The sequence below is a fragment of the Saprolegnia parasitica genome (genome assembly GCF_000151545.1).
Source record: "Saprolegnia parasitica CBS 223.65 unplaced genomic scaffold supercont2.204, whole genome shotgun sequence".
Lineage (NCBI taxonomy): Eukaryota > Oomycota > Saprolegniomycetes > Saprolegniales > Saprolegniaceae > Saprolegnia > Saprolegnia parasitica.
This window is the reverse complement of record NW_012156598.1, coordinates 1-13905: the sequence shown is the minus strand read 5'-3', so window position 1 is coordinate 13905 and position 13905 is coordinate 1. Positions and strand designations below refer to the sequence as shown.

The following is a 13905-nucleotide window of genomic DNA, read 5'->3' as shown; positions in this document are numbered from 1 at the left end:
TAATGAACCCAAGTGCACCGTCGCGGATCACGCGGATCCGGATGGGCCCAGCACAAGCCGGATCTTAGTTTTGCATTTGCGCACAGCCAGCACAAGCCCAAGCTCACACATGTGGTGGCGTCTCTTCCTCGTTCTCGGCGCGGCCATGGCCGAGGTGCAGGACGCGCCGACCAAGTCGGGCGTCAAGACGTGGGTCGACGTCGAGACCCCCGAGTGGGCCATGACCAAGATGACGTCGCGCGGCCACGAGTACGACCTTGTCATGTCGGACGAATTCAACAACGAGAACCGCAACTTTACCGCCGGCATGGACCACCTCTGGACCGCGCTCAACCTGCCGGACGGCGTCAACAGCGCGATAGGGTACTATAGCCCCCGCAACACGTACACGTCCAACGGCAAGTTTCTCATCCGCGTCGACGAAGGCACCGTGCCCATCCAATATTGGGACCAATACTCGGCCACGCCCGGCTGGGTCAACAAGAACATGGTGCGACGACTCTATCCGCCTTCAAGCTTGTACCTCACACTTTTTCTAGTATTACACGGGCGCGATGGTCCAGACATGGAACAAGTTTTGCCTCCAAGGCGGCCTCATCGAGGTGCGCCTCCAGCTGCCAGGCGCGCTGGACGCGGCGTCCGGCAACCCCAAGTACCCGCCGTACCAGCGCCTCGTCGAGAGCGACCGCGGGTTCTACCCGACGTGGCCCGGTATCTGGCTCATGGGCAACCTCGGGCGCGCGCTCTTTAGCGCCTCGACGCGGCGCATGTGGCCGTGGACGTACAACGAGTGCGATCCACGCTACAAGGACATGCAGCGCATCTCGGCGTGCAATGCGACGCCGGGCCACGGCCTCAACCCGTTCCAGGGCCGCGGGTCGCCCGAGATTGACATCCTCGAGGGCGGCGGCAACGAAATCTCGTCGTCGATCCAGATTGGCCCTGGCATGCCGTTTGACTACCGTCTCTACAACGCCGACGACGGCGGCTGCTTTTACGACAAAAAGTGCAAGTACACGGGCGCCAACATGGCCAACGTGCCGTCCGCCGCCTTCAAGCGCCAGCACTGGTACCAAGGGCTTCGGTACGCGGCCAACAACAAGTGCGCGCCCAACGCCTCGTATGGCCAGCAGTTTAACTCGGTGTACCAGTCGGTGATGGCCAAGAAGATCACGACCAACACGTGCTTTTCGTCCCCCGGCGACCAGCAGGTGATTCCTGCGTCCTGCGACGTCAACGGCGACCTCGGGCTCATCGACGGCGTCGGCCCGACTCACTGGGGCGTGAACGAGAAGAGCACGTGCTTTGCACAGGCGAATGGCTACAAGGGCGTCTACCTCTGCGACCCGGACAACCAGTACTACCGCTGCGAGTTCGCACGCCCGGACGGCCGCGCCAAGACTAACCAGATGACCCCGTTCAACTATCAAATGGACGCGCTCTCAGCCAATTGGTTTACGACCCAAGAGGCGTACCGCGGCTACATGAACTACTCGCTCGAGTGGTACGACAATATTCTCCATCCTCCGACCTCATTAGTCTGTGCTAACCTTACTATTGTAGGGTGCTCGGACCCAACGGCCACATTCGGTGGGCGCTCGACGACCAAGTGCTTTTCGAGATCCCGTCGCAGTCGATCCTCAACGTGCCGCAGGGCGGGAACGAGACCAACCCAATCAAGCTCCCGATCGAAGAGCCTATGTACCTCATCTTCAACGTGGCAACGGCACCGGCGTGGGGGACCATGCCTCCGAACGCCGGGTACGGGCCGTGCCGCGGCAACCAAACGGACCCGGGCTGGCTCTGGAAAAACAAAACCAACCGCGCGACGGTCGTGGCCGAGACCAAGATCTGCGACTCGTTTCCGATGTATCTAAGCGTTGACTACATTCGCGTGTGGCAAGACCTCCGCGGCAACGAAGAGAATGCGAGCCACATTGGCTGCGACCCCGCGAGCCACCCGACGAGCCAATGGATCCTCGACAATATCGGCGAGTACTCGGACGCCAACAACTCGGTCATCGACGTGGCCGGTGGCGCGACCTGCAACTCGGACGACGACTGCACGCGTGCGTCCATGATGACGGGCATCTGCGTCAAGAACCGGTGCCAGTGCACGACGCTCTGGGGCGGTCCTCGGTGCACGTGGGTCGTCGACATCGAGCCCAACTGGGCGTACCGGGCGCAGGCCTCGGCCAAGGGCTTTGGCCCGACCGTGCCGATCACCGTCTCGCTCCTCGCGCTCGTGCTCGTTTCGATCGCGTTCATCCAGTACCGCCAGTCCAAGGGCCACTTTATGTTTTTCGGCAAGGTCCGCGGTCCGCCGACGCCCGTGACGCGCGCGTCGTCGGTCGCCAACGACGACGTCATGGCGACCGAGGACCGGGCCCGCGCCTTGCTCAACCAGAGCTCGCTCGAGAATGCGTCCTTTATGGACAGCCACGGCCACGTCTTCGACAGCAACCACGGCATGGACATTGGCCACACGCGCTACGAGCTCGAGACGACGCCGAGCGAGGGCCACCACGTGCGCTTCACCGACAAGGCGTTTGCGATCGATGCGAACGGCCGCAAGACGGCGCCCAGTACCTTGATGTAGAGACGCCGGAGTAGAGATCATAAATCACACAAATGAATAGGATGGAATAGAAGATGACGTGTTGTAGCGATGCTTAGCCCAAGGCGCTAAAGCGCTGGTAGACGTTGGCAGCAGCATTGTCCGAGAGATCCATCTTGACCTGGACGCAAAACACCGACGCCTTGGACGTCGCGTCTTCGCTCGTGAGGTTGATCTCGTAGTTGCCTTCCGGCGCAATCACGGGCAAGTTGAGCGAGAGCTTAATGTCCTTGAACGAGCCTTCCTTGACCGGGCAGGCAAAGCCGTCCACGTCAATGTGGCCGATACCGAGCGGCAGCGGAATGTGCGTGTGGCCGCACATGTTGCCGAAGTGCGAGTAGAGCAATTGGCCGCCGAGCTTGACCGCGATCGTCATGTGCGCAGAGTCGAACGCTTGCTTGACCTTGCCGTTGCCCACAAAGTGGATCGGCTTGCCGCGCTTGGGCACCTTGGGCGAGACGCTGAGGTCGCTAAAGGTCGCGAGCTGCGACGTCACGTCGCCGCACTGCACAATCGTGACGCCCGAGCTCTTCTCGAGGAGCCACGCGTCCGCAGCGGGCGCGTGGTAGGCGGCTGGCACCGCCACGTCGTCGCTCGAGTCGTCGTCCTCGTGGTTGTCGGCGCCAATGATCGACGCCGTCGGGTAGCTCGGCACCATCGCAACGCCGCACTGGCCCGTCTCGGGGCCAAACTCACGGGCGAGCTTGATGTAGCCCTTGTCGCCCCAGTCGGCGCCCCACGAGTTCTTGACCTTCCAGTACTTCTTGCCGCCCTCTTCGCCGTATCCAACGACCAAGACACCATGGTCGAGCTTCGTGCCGCAGCTCTTGTCAAAGACGCCCGACTTGTAGAACTGAAACTCGGGCTGGTCGGCTTCAATGGCGACCGAAACAGGCTGCTTGGCGACCGCGGCCTTGAGCGCCTGCTCGTCGTTGGCCGGCACATCATGGAAGGCCGTGACCTTGGTGACCGGCTTGCACTTCTTAAGCGCGCACGTGCCTTCCTTGGCGTGGTACGGGTAGTCTTCTTCCTTGCAGAGACCTTTGTGCGTCTTGACCCACTTGAAGGCGTTGTCCATCAAGCCACCGTTGCAGCCCATGTCGCCATTGTGGTCGCAGTCGACCAGCTCCTGCTCCGAGACCGACACGAGCTGCTTGCTCGAGACAAAGGCCGCGCCTTCAATCGCGCCCGTGGTCGAAAACGCCCAGCACGAGCCGCACATGCCCTGGTTCTTCACGGGCGTCACGCCGCCCTGCTCGACCCAGTCCATCTCGTTGGGCACGTCCGTCATGTTGACGGCCGGCGCCATGAGCGCGTACTTGGCGCGGCTCTGGATGTACGACGGCGACACGCGGAGGCCCGTGCGCAGCTTCTTAAACTCGTCAAAGGTCAAGTGCGAGTACTCGTTGTGGCCCATCGTGAAGCTCGAGCTCGCGTCCTTGTTGTGGGCCTCGATGCGCTGGTCGTTGAGGATGAAGACCTCGAAGCGGTGGACCCACTCGAGCGGGTTGAGCTTGACCGCAAACTTCTTCATCCAGCTCAAGAACTTGGCCTCGTACGAGGCGTTGGCGCCATGCGCAGAGAGGAGGGCGGCGGTCAGCGCCATGGCCAGAGCGTTGCACTTCATCTTGCGCGTCCTTCGGCGTCAATCTGCAAATGAAAAGGAACGAAGATCTTCCACGCCCAAACTCAGAGTCCGAATTTCATTTTTTTATGGCATGTTGAAAAACGGATCTCGCGCACCTGCGCCGACACCCATGATCTGGCTCGACCCACCTTGGAAGAACGACTTTGACGGCCGTGGGCCCACCTCCTCCTACTGTCCTTGCATGGTATGCTACGATACACGCTGTGTTCTATATCGCGGCGGGGCTCAGCGTGAAAGAAGACGGCTGGGCTGTTGCTGATGCCGGAAGGAGAAATGAGACCACGCAACGTTGAAGTAGCCGTGCCACTTTCCCTGCAATCCGCGTCTGCATACCGTACCGTTGAGGACCGTTGGGCTGTTGGGCTGCTTGGCGGCGGTGACCTTGGAAACAAGCAGGATCAAAAGCCACATCAATGTCCTTTTTATTGGTTTCGAGTCTGCTGGAGGGCATACATACTACTAGTGCAGCGTAGAGGGTGAGGGAAATGGACCGCGGGACCACTGTGCAGGAACGGCCGAGAGAAGCCGCTTGCCACGATCTTTTACGAGCGACGGGGGCCCTTCCATTTTTTAATTATATTTTGCGTGTTCTCGGTCCGAAAGTCCTGATTTCAAACCCTATGGTCCTGGTTTCCACGCACCCGCGTTGGTGACCGCTTGTTCTTGGACGCGCATCGGATTGGCCAAAAGTGGACCAATCGCAGCGCAACTTGAAGTTGCGTGAGAACGAGAAGATCTTGGTAAGCGACAAGGTCGACGCGGTATATGAAGGTGCGTCCAGCGCCCGCCATACACAGCGAAGCAGTCGCTGCTTTAGCGAGTGACACGTCGCCATCGAGGTCGACGCCACATCGCCAACATGGCTAGGAAGCCATCGAGTGGCTTCGATGCTATTCTCTGCAGGTACCGGCTTGTACCTACGCCAGCATGCAAGTGGTGTTCTCGAGGCGCATCATCCAATAAGCGCTGGCTGCGGGCGAAGGAGCGAGCTACGTCGACGGAGCCTCCGGCGCCACGAGCCGATGCCAGCTGGCTCCATCGGAGGCGAGAGTGGTGCGCCCGCACGAGCTCGATACTCTCAACAAAGAACGAGATTTTGCGGTTGCTTTTTGGATTTTGCGGCTTAGAAACAGGATGCAAGTACGGCAGCAACCTGGTGCTGCATCTCCGTAGAGCGCCTTTTGAAGCGAGAGCCCATGAGCGTTGGTGGTAAGCAATGTCGTGCTTGAGCTAAACACCCTTGAGAAAGATGCACCCGAGCCATAGCGTTGTCAAGCGGTCAATGATGTGCACTTGCAGGCTTGGGATACGTGGCAGCACGAAAGGCCAACAAGAGCAAGGTAGGGATCCCAGCGTCGAGTTTCCGTCCAAATGCCATTTCGCTCCAGTCATATTAGCCCAGGGAATCTATTCGTTTGCCTTGTGTGCAAGGCCATACCCCAAGAGCTCGGCCCACGTGTTCTCATGGCTCGCTCATGGCTAGACTGGCTAGACTTTGTCTGCTGTCCTGCAGTTGTGTTGTATTCGGCACATGTGCCGAATATAAACCCTATGGTGTCGGCATCTGCCGAATCCATACCCAACACAACGATGGCAGCATCGACCAAGGACGTCGACCGGAAGATGACCGACCACGACTACCTCATCATGGAGCGGGAGCTCTATGAAGATAGCATACGTGCGCTGGAGGTTCGGCTCGCCCAGCTGGAAGATGGCACGCTGCCAGAGTACGTCGAGCAGGTGCAGGCGTTTGCGGCCGAGAAGCAGTCGCGCCTCGACCTCGCACGGCTCCGGCGCGATCTCCTCGAAAAGAACAGCGCCGAGCTACTCGCGTTCGACCTGCAGCAGCTGAACGAGGTGTACGCCCAGGCCATGGAGCGCGCGCTGCGCACGCCGCCGCCATCGCACGTCGACCTGGACACTTCTGCCATCGACAACACGGCGCAGCCTCTGCCCATGGGAAAGACTATGTCAGATAGAGAGCTCGCAGCGGCCTTGAATCGTACGCTCGACGAGAAGCGCCGACTCTTCAACCTTGAGCACATTGCCGCGGTCCAGCCGAGCACGTCCACGATCGTCGCCCAGCTCCAAGCCACGCGCGATGCTTGGCAGGCCGCGCTCGTCGCAATGGACGCATCTTCGCGTAGTGCGTTCTATGTGTTCCATGTTGTCTCATGCTAGCGTAGCCGCCGAGTGCTTCTGGGATGCGACGCACAAGACGTTGCACATCTGCGCGCAGCCATATCGCGTTGGCGATGCCATCGTGCTCCACTCAGCGCTGGCCGACGTACGAGATGCGACGAGAATCATCTCTACGAGTCTCATGCGATGCGACTAGGAAGCATTTTACGGTGAGATTGCGTCCGTGAGTGAGACCGCGGTACTCGATGAACCTCCATCTCGAGCCGATGACGTCAGTGGACGTAGGTCGAGCTCAAGCTGCTGTGTGACTCGGTCGTCACTGTACCACTGGCATCTCTACGAGACCGTCGGTGTCGGCTTCAGCGGCAAGACATGTACGAGCGATCGACCGACGCACCGTTCTCGCCAATGCCGACCACACCCCTTCGCCGCGCCTCGACGCCGCGCTCGCGCCGCAAGTCCCGATCTCGACGCGTTCTCTCGCTGCTGTAAAAGGTCCCATGGACACTCTGTACATCGTATAACTATGCACCAAATGGAATGATGACCAATGCACACAATCAACGCTGTGGCTTTCGACGAGGACCCACCACGCTGCTTCAACGACTTGATGATGGAACAAGTTGAAAACGTGTTCAAAAATGTCCTCTCATACAGCTCCTCTTTGATGGTCCAAAGCCTGGTGCAGCTACCCGGGCAGAGACGAGAACCGATGTGCAGAGCATTCTCGCATGTCGCCGTCGAGCGTGCTATGCCGAGGCCCTGATCCTGTTCTGCCCATCAGGGTATCCCAACGACAACCTCTCGCAGGTCGTAGTTGTGGTGCCAACTCGGCCATCGACCTCATGCTAAACGTGGCGTTTAGTGAGGTCGCACAAAACATCGGACCGACATGGCAAGTGAGGTGGTTTCGCTTGTCATTCCAAACGTTCCTGGCGTCTTCTTGATCTGCAGTGCTGTCGCAGCATAACCGACCACGGCAGTGTGCATTTTGGCCTCTTCACGCCTTGGCGCAATGCACTCGATCTCGTACGTCTCGGAAACGCAGCTCGTGACGAGCATGAGCGAGGTCGACGACTTTGCTCGCGCCAAGAAGCCGGCCCCGCGCCGCTGGCGGTCCAAGCGCATCCTCGGCCTTCTCGGCGCGCTCGTCCTTGTCGCCATCGCTGTTGGCGTCGTCACGACGTTGTCTTCCGACGCGACGACGGCCACTGCGCTCCGTTCAGGCGCGACGACCTATGGCATGGCCATTGGCTACGACACGTACCAAGCCGATAAGATCGACGCGCATTTCGCAAAGATCGCGACGCGCTTCTCGGCCGTCCGGTCGTTCCAGACATGGCTGCCCAAGAACGACAACGTCATTGACGCCGCCGCGCGCCACAACCTCTTCGTCTACGCAGGCATCTGGCTGCGCCAAGGAGGCGACTTCGCCCGCGACGTCCAAGCCGCGATCGACGGTGCGCGGCGACACCCGAGCACGGTCAAGGCTATCTTTGTCGGCAACGAAGAGCTCTCCAACGGCTGGGGCCCCGACCAGCTCATTCGCAGTATCCACGATGTGCGCGCCAGGTTCATCGCCGCGGGGCTCGGACATATTCCAATTGGGACCGTGCAGATCGACGGCGACCTCCTAACCCACCCGCGGGTGGCCGACGTCTGCGACGTGGTCGGTGCCAACATGCACGCCTTCTTCTCGAGTGCGCCGTACTCGAATACGGATCCGATGCGCGACACCAGAGCCCGCTGGGAGGCGATTGTCGCCAAGTTTGGCAGCAAGGCCGTCATCACCGAGGTCGGATGGCCCTTTGCGGGCGGCAGCTATGGCTCGCACGTCGCGTCGTACGACATGGCCGTCTCCTACTTTAACGCGTTCCGCGACTGGGTGCGCCAAGGCAACGGCGGGCCGCTGCCGGCGTACTTTATGTTCCACGACAACCCGTCCAAAGGTGGGTTTGAAGCCCACTTTGGCCTGGCCGATGGGAATGCCAACTGGAAGTTGGAGTTGAATGCACCCTCGACCGCACCCGTCCCGATGAGTCCGACCGACCCTCAGTTTTTGCTGCAAACGGCGACGGGCTCGGTGATCTACGAGATGTACAAGCGCCTCTTTGCCTACGCCGAGTCGCCGTGCGCGAACGAGCGCTGGCGCTACAACCGCGCGACGAACCAGATCGTCTCGATCTCGAGCGGGCAGTGTCTCGACGCGTACCTTGCGAACGCCCGCTTCTACGTGCACGTTTGGCCCTGCGACGCGTCGAATCGAAACCAACTGTGGACAATTGATGCAACGAGCAACATCGTCAAGCACCGAGTTCACAACAATCTGTGTCTTGACGTCGACCCGACCAAGGCCGACGCGTCGGTGCAGGTGTGGGCCTGCAACGGCGGCGCGAACCAGCAGATCCGCGTGGTTCTCGACTTGCCGCGCCTCGGGCTACAATCGCGACAGACGAATACGGTGCTTGTGGGTACCAACGAGGACCGCGTTGCGTTCCGAAATGTCAAGGGCGCCGCAAGCGCCGCGTGGACGTTGCTTCAGAGCAGAAACATGCTGCTGCACGAGGCGAGCGGCAAGTGTCTCGACGGCTACGAGTTCAAGAACGGCGGCGCCGTGCATCTCTGGCGCTGCGACGAGACCAACGCCAACCAAAAGTGGATCTACGACAGCAACACGCTTCAACTCCGGCATGGCACGCGCCCCGAGTTTTGCCTCGACATGGGTCCGGCAGCAGGCGCGTCCCCCTACCTCTATGCGTGTCATGGCCAGAACGACCCGTACGTTTCGTTCCAGCAGTTTGCGCTCGTGCCCTAGTGACCGAGTCCACGCGTGTTTAGGGCTCCGTCGCAACGGCCAACGAACGGCCAACGAGTGGGCGAGCGTCGTTGACAGCCACCTTTGACTCAAGGACACCTTGTCCCGAATAGATGTCTTTCTACCAGCGGTGTCCTCTTCATGGCGCACGACGTCCTCCTCGCAGCGTTGTATGACCGAATAGCTTGCGTTTCTTAGCGTGTCTTATCGGCAAGAAGAGCCAACAGAGTACAGTACTCGAGTCCAAAATGCATGCATTAACCGTGCCCGACTACATGACGAACGTAAACTGCTGGTACGAGAAGTGCGGGTCGTTCTCGCCATGGCACGTGTAGAGCGTTGGCGAAGCACCGACGCTGACCGAGCCAATGTCGAGGCAAAACTCGCGGTGCGCACCGTGCGTGAGCTGGCGCGACGCCTTGTCGTAAATCCACTTTTGGTTGGCGTTGGTCTCGTCGCAGCGCCAGAGATGCACGGCGCCGCCGTTCTTGAACTCGTAGCCGTCGAGGCACTTGCCGCTCGCCTCGTGCAGCAGCATGTTCTTGCTCTGCAGAAACGTCCACGCGGCGCTGGCGTCGCCCTTGACGTTGGCAAACGAGCCTTGGAGCGGCCGGAAAAGACCTTGTCGTTCTCGCTCACGAGCACGTTGTTGGTCTCGCGCGACGCGACACCGAGGTGCGGCAAGTCGGGGTTGAGACGGATCTGCTGGTTGCTGCCACCCGTGCAGGCCCACACCTGCACGGACGCGTCGGCCTTGGTCGGGTCAGCGTCGAGACACAGATTCTTGTGCGTGAGGTGCACGACGCGGTTCGATTTGATATCGATGGTCCACTTTTGGTTGCCATTCGACGCGTCGCAGGGCCAGACGTGGAGGTTAAACTTGGCGTTGGCAAAGTACGCATCGAGACACTGGCCGCTGGACGTCGAGAAGATCTGGTTCGTGCCAAGGTCGTACGTCCAACGCTCGTTCGCGCACGTCGCCTCGTCGTAGGCGAAGATGTTCTTGTTCATCTCGAAAAGGACCTTGCCATTCGACGTCTGCAGTAGGAACGGCAGCTCGTACTGCGACGTCGGCACGACCACCGGTTGGTTGGGGCTCGGGATGATGGGCCGCACGGGTGCAAAGTCGAACTTCCACTTGCCGCTCTCGTCTGCGAGGCCAAAGTTGGCTTCGTACCCGCCCTTGGCCGGGTTGTTGTGGAACATAAAGTACGCCGGCAGCGACCCGCCGTTCGCGCCTTTGCTCGCCCAGTCCCGGAACGCGTTAAAGTAGTAGACAGCCATCTCGTGCGACGCGACGTGCTGGCCATAGTTGCCGCCCGCAAAGGGCCAGCCCGTCTCGGTGATGACGGCCTTGCTGCCAAACTTGGCGTAAATCGCCTTCCAGCGCACGTCCGTGTCCCGCATCGGGTCTGTGTACGAGTACGACGCGCCCGAGAAGAACGCGTACATGTTGACACCGACGACGTCGCACACGTCGGCGACTTCGGGGTGCGAGAGGAGCGCGCCGTCAATCTGCACCGTCCCGATCGCAATGTGACTCAGGCCCGCGGCGCTGAACTTGGCGCGGACGTCCTTGATCTTGCTAATGAGGTCGCTGACGCTCCAGCCGTTCGAGAGGTCTTCGTTGCCGACAAGGACGGCCTTGACCGTGCCCGGGTGTCGCCGCGCACCGTCGATCGCGGCTTGGACGTCGCGCGCGTAGTCGGCGCCGCGCAGCCAGATGCCTGGGTAGACAAAGAGTTTGTGGCGGGCGGCGGCGTCAATGACGTTGTCGTTGTTGGGCAGCCACGTCTGGAACGACCGGATGGCCGAGAAGCGCGTCGCGATCGTCGTGAAGTGCGCATCGATCTTGTCGGGCTGGTACGTGTCGTAGCAAATGGCCATGCCGAGGTTCGTCGCGCTTGTGCTGACTGTCTTCGCGTCACTCGATGACGACGTCGACGCGGCGACGATGCCAATCACAGCACCGACAAGGACGAGCGCGCCGAGCAGGCCAAGCATGCGCTTGCGGTGCCAGCGGCGCGGGGCCTGCTTCTCGACGCGGAAGTCGTCGACCTCGCTCATGCTCGTCACGAGCTGCGAGTCCATTTTGTGTTGCACTTTGTAAAATGGGGCAGGCGACCGGCAGCGATCCAAAGCCAGCTGTTTCAATGGAACGCGCATCGGCCGCTTGGTCGAGGGGGGCCCACAAATGGCCGCCGGTATTCGCACTTCTTGAAGTAGGTCATGGGCTAGCCAGAAGCTTGCCAGTCGTAATGGAGCATCGACTCTCGACCAGCGAGTGCCAAGAAGGGCGGCGACGTCTTGAAAGATGCACCATGGAGCGAATAGGGTACCCGGCGTATTCTTTTAGTGGGGTCCCGGGCCCAGGTCCGGGGTCGGCCTGATTCGGTGGGGCGACGACGATGGGCATGTTCGATGCATCGATCACCATCGCAGGGACCTATCTCTTGGTTTCCACCCATGTCAAATCGCTGCTCGTCTTATAGGAGGTCGTATTGATGAGTGCACCTGTGGGCTGTGGTTACGCGTGCTTGTCTTGCTTGTCGCGGCGTTCTTCTATCCATGACGATGGAGTGCGCGTGCAGCGATGTTGCGAAGAAGACGCTCGTTGCTTGACCACCTCGCTCGCTTCTAGATTCCGGATTCTGCATTCGATCGCAAGTGTGGGAAGCAGGCCAGTGGAAGCAGACAGGGCGTTTTGAGGCAGCAGGTACTATTACGACGTCACCCAAGCATCCTCTTGTCAATGACGAACGCGTTGGTCATATCATCTCTACTGCTAAAGCGTCCTCGTTTGCATCGACGAGCGCGTCAAGTGAGGTCCATCAATGAGAACGGCGGCCTTGCTGGTTGGCACTCGTCGTACTTTAAAAGTCATCGCTCGTCACGAGTGTAGCTCGGCGATCGCCAGAGGTTTTAACAACGTTAGTGTAGGTGGTGGTATGTACAGTGTACTTGGACGCGACTGTCGCAAGCCGCACGTCGAACGATCTTTGTCGCCATCTTGGTGTACCGGTACCCACAACATGCCGCCGACACCATCAGTCTTTTACCGACCGTGGCGCCTTTAACGATGTCGACTGCACCACCCTCCGACAAGACATTTTCGCCGCAGCAAAATCGGTAGAACCAATTTTACTACACTATTCTAGTCGCTCCACGAGCATGCTTCGGGAGGAGTGCTTGGAGCCGATAAGAAGGGTGTGTTTCACTGTTTTACTTGTGCAGCTGAGTGTGCTGTCGGGGAGCAGCTTACGGAAGACTGGCTACCAGCAACAATGCAAGCCTACAACACCTACAATATAGATTATAGATAGGAGCCTTCCGCCGGCTCATTTACAAGGAGTTTAACTTTGACAGGGCTTGGAGGGACTCGGTCCCAGAAGACTGTGGAATTGGGCGTCCGAGTGCTTGAGCAAACCTTCTGACCATTTAATATGCCTTGATTGTACTATACGATAAAATATATTTATCAATTATTTCATTGGCCAATTTACTACTATTTTCAGCCAATACCAGGTGATGCCACCGCGGCGGCACGCCCGCGAGGCAGCCCGTCGGCCAAATGGCTTGCAAAAATGAAATCGCTCACACTTGGTAGAGCGATAGAGGACATTTTGGAGAGCACAAAACGCGATATCGCGTCGACGTTGGATGCCCACAGCCCGAGTTATGCGTTCTCGAATATTTATTCGTGGCAAACGCCATATCTAATCACCACTTGCCATATTCAACCACATCTTCGCTCGGTGTGAAGTGCGCAGCGCTTCGGACTCGTTACGCAATTATCATACTTGCAAAGGTATTATGTATGTATATAAACACGTTGCTTTTGCGCTGCTAGATCTTCTTATGCACTCGTTTCTTACATGATGACGCACTTGTCCTTCTTCTTGGTCTTGGTCTCGTCGGTGCCGGTCGGCGAGCTCGAGAAACTCGGGCGCGGCTTAGAGATGGAGCTGGCCCGGACCTTGGTCGTCGGCAGTGTAATGTACAAAGGCAGCGTCAGCGGCGCCCGCACGTAGCTCTCAAGGCCTTCGCCATCGTACGACACGAGCGGGTCAATCTCGCAGAGGCCGTCCGCGTTGGTAAACGAGCCACCGGCCGCCACCACCCACGCCTTGCATCGTTCAGAGAGCATGGTCCGTGCCGTGCCGGGCGAGTCGACGGCCGCGCCCGCCGCGTTCTTCACAGGCGCGAATTCTGTCTCGCGCGTTGCGGCCAGGATTTGCATCTTGGTCGCGAGGCCAAACACGTCAAAGATGAACGCTTCGAGCTTGATGCCCGTGTTGGTTGTCGGCTTGTCGACCAAAAGCCCGGTCGTCAAGTCGACGTGCGGGATCTTCTTGTGTGCCACGTGGTACGTATTCAAGTGCTCGCCACTGCAGCAGCGTTGGAGAAACTCCCTACACAAAAGAATGCATGAGGTGCCATATCGGGCTTGGCTAAGGAAGGATACATGGAGTAAAAGTGGTTGCAAATGTTGGCCGCGCCGTAGACAAGCTGGCCACTCGCCGCATCGCGGAGCTCGCTCGTCGCCTTGTCCATCTCGCTGTACTCGACGACGCAGTAGCGGCCGCCGCGCTTGGCAACCACACCGACGCTCTCGTCCGGGCGCGCCTTCCAGACAACCTTGTTGCCACAGTCGGCGCCTTTCGCGATGCAGTAGCCCATGAA

The 13905-nt window shown here is 59.5% G+C and overlaps 6 protein-coding genes across 6 annotated transcripts; 3 read left to right on the top strand and 3 right to left on the bottom strand.

Annotated features, from left to right (window-relative positions):
- The first annotated feature begins 72 nt into the window (after nucleotides 1-72).
- On the top strand, nucleotides 73-2656 carry SPRG_15913 (hypothetical protein). The gene is made up of 3 exons (XM_012355088.1): nucleotides 73-490; nucleotides 540-1504; nucleotides 1564-2656. Exons 1-3 carry the CDS (start codon nucleotides 110-112, stop codon nucleotides 2597-2599), a joined length of 2382 nt encoding a protein of 793 aa, XP_012210478.1. The 5' UTR covers nucleotides 73-109; the 3' UTR covers nucleotides 2600-2656.
- SPRG_15912 (hypothetical protein) lies at nucleotides 2637-4306 on the bottom strand. Its single transcript, XM_012355087.1, has one exon. It carries the CDS (start codon nucleotides 4242-4244, stop codon nucleotides 2673-2675), a length of 1572 nt encoding a protein of 523 aa, XP_012210477.1. The 5' UTR covers nucleotides 4245-4306; the 3' UTR covers nucleotides 2637-2672.
- Nucleotides 4307-5839: 1533 nt separating this feature from the next.
- SPRG_15911 (hypothetical protein) lies at nucleotides 5840-6963 on the top strand. Its single transcript, XM_012355086.1, has 4 exons — nucleotides 5840-6408; nucleotides 6452-6552; nucleotides 6604-6645; nucleotides 6693-6963. Exons 1-4 carry the CDS (start codon nucleotides 5856-5858, stop codon nucleotides 6897-6899), a joined length of 903 nt encoding a protein of 300 aa, XP_012210476.1. The 5' UTR covers nucleotides 5840-5855; the 3' UTR covers nucleotides 6900-6963.
- Nucleotides 6964-7422: 459 nt separating this feature from the next.
- SPRG_15910 (hypothetical protein) lies at nucleotides 7423-9222 on the top strand (the record flags this gene model as incomplete). The annotated part of the gene is made up of 1 exon (XM_012355085.1): nucleotides 7423-9222. One exon carries the CDS (start codon nucleotides 7423-7425, stop codon nucleotides 9220-9222), a length of 1800 nt encoding a protein of 599 aa, XP_012210475.1.
- A 271-nt stretch (nucleotides 9223-9493) lies between these two features.
- On the bottom strand, nucleotides 9494-11313 carry SPRG_15909 (hypothetical protein; the record flags this gene model as incomplete). The annotated part of the gene is made up of 2 exons (XM_012355084.1): nucleotides 9494-9802; nucleotides 9844-11313. 2 exons carry the CDS (start codon nucleotides 11311-11313, stop codon nucleotides 9494-9496), a joined length of 1779 nt encoding a protein of 592 aa, XP_012210474.1.
- A 1683-nt stretch (nucleotides 11314-12996) lies between these two features.
- SPRG_15908 (hypothetical protein) lies at nucleotides 12997-13902 on the bottom strand (the record flags this gene model as incomplete). Its single annotated transcript, XM_012355083.1, has 2 exons — nucleotides 12997-13634; nucleotides 13688-13902. The coding sequence occupies 2 exons, from the start codon at nucleotides 13900-13902 to the stop codon at nucleotides 13094-13096; spliced, it is 756 nt and encodes a 251-aa protein (XP_012210473.1). The 3' UTR covers nucleotides 12997-13093.
- Nucleotides 13903-13905: the final 3 nt, after the last annotated feature.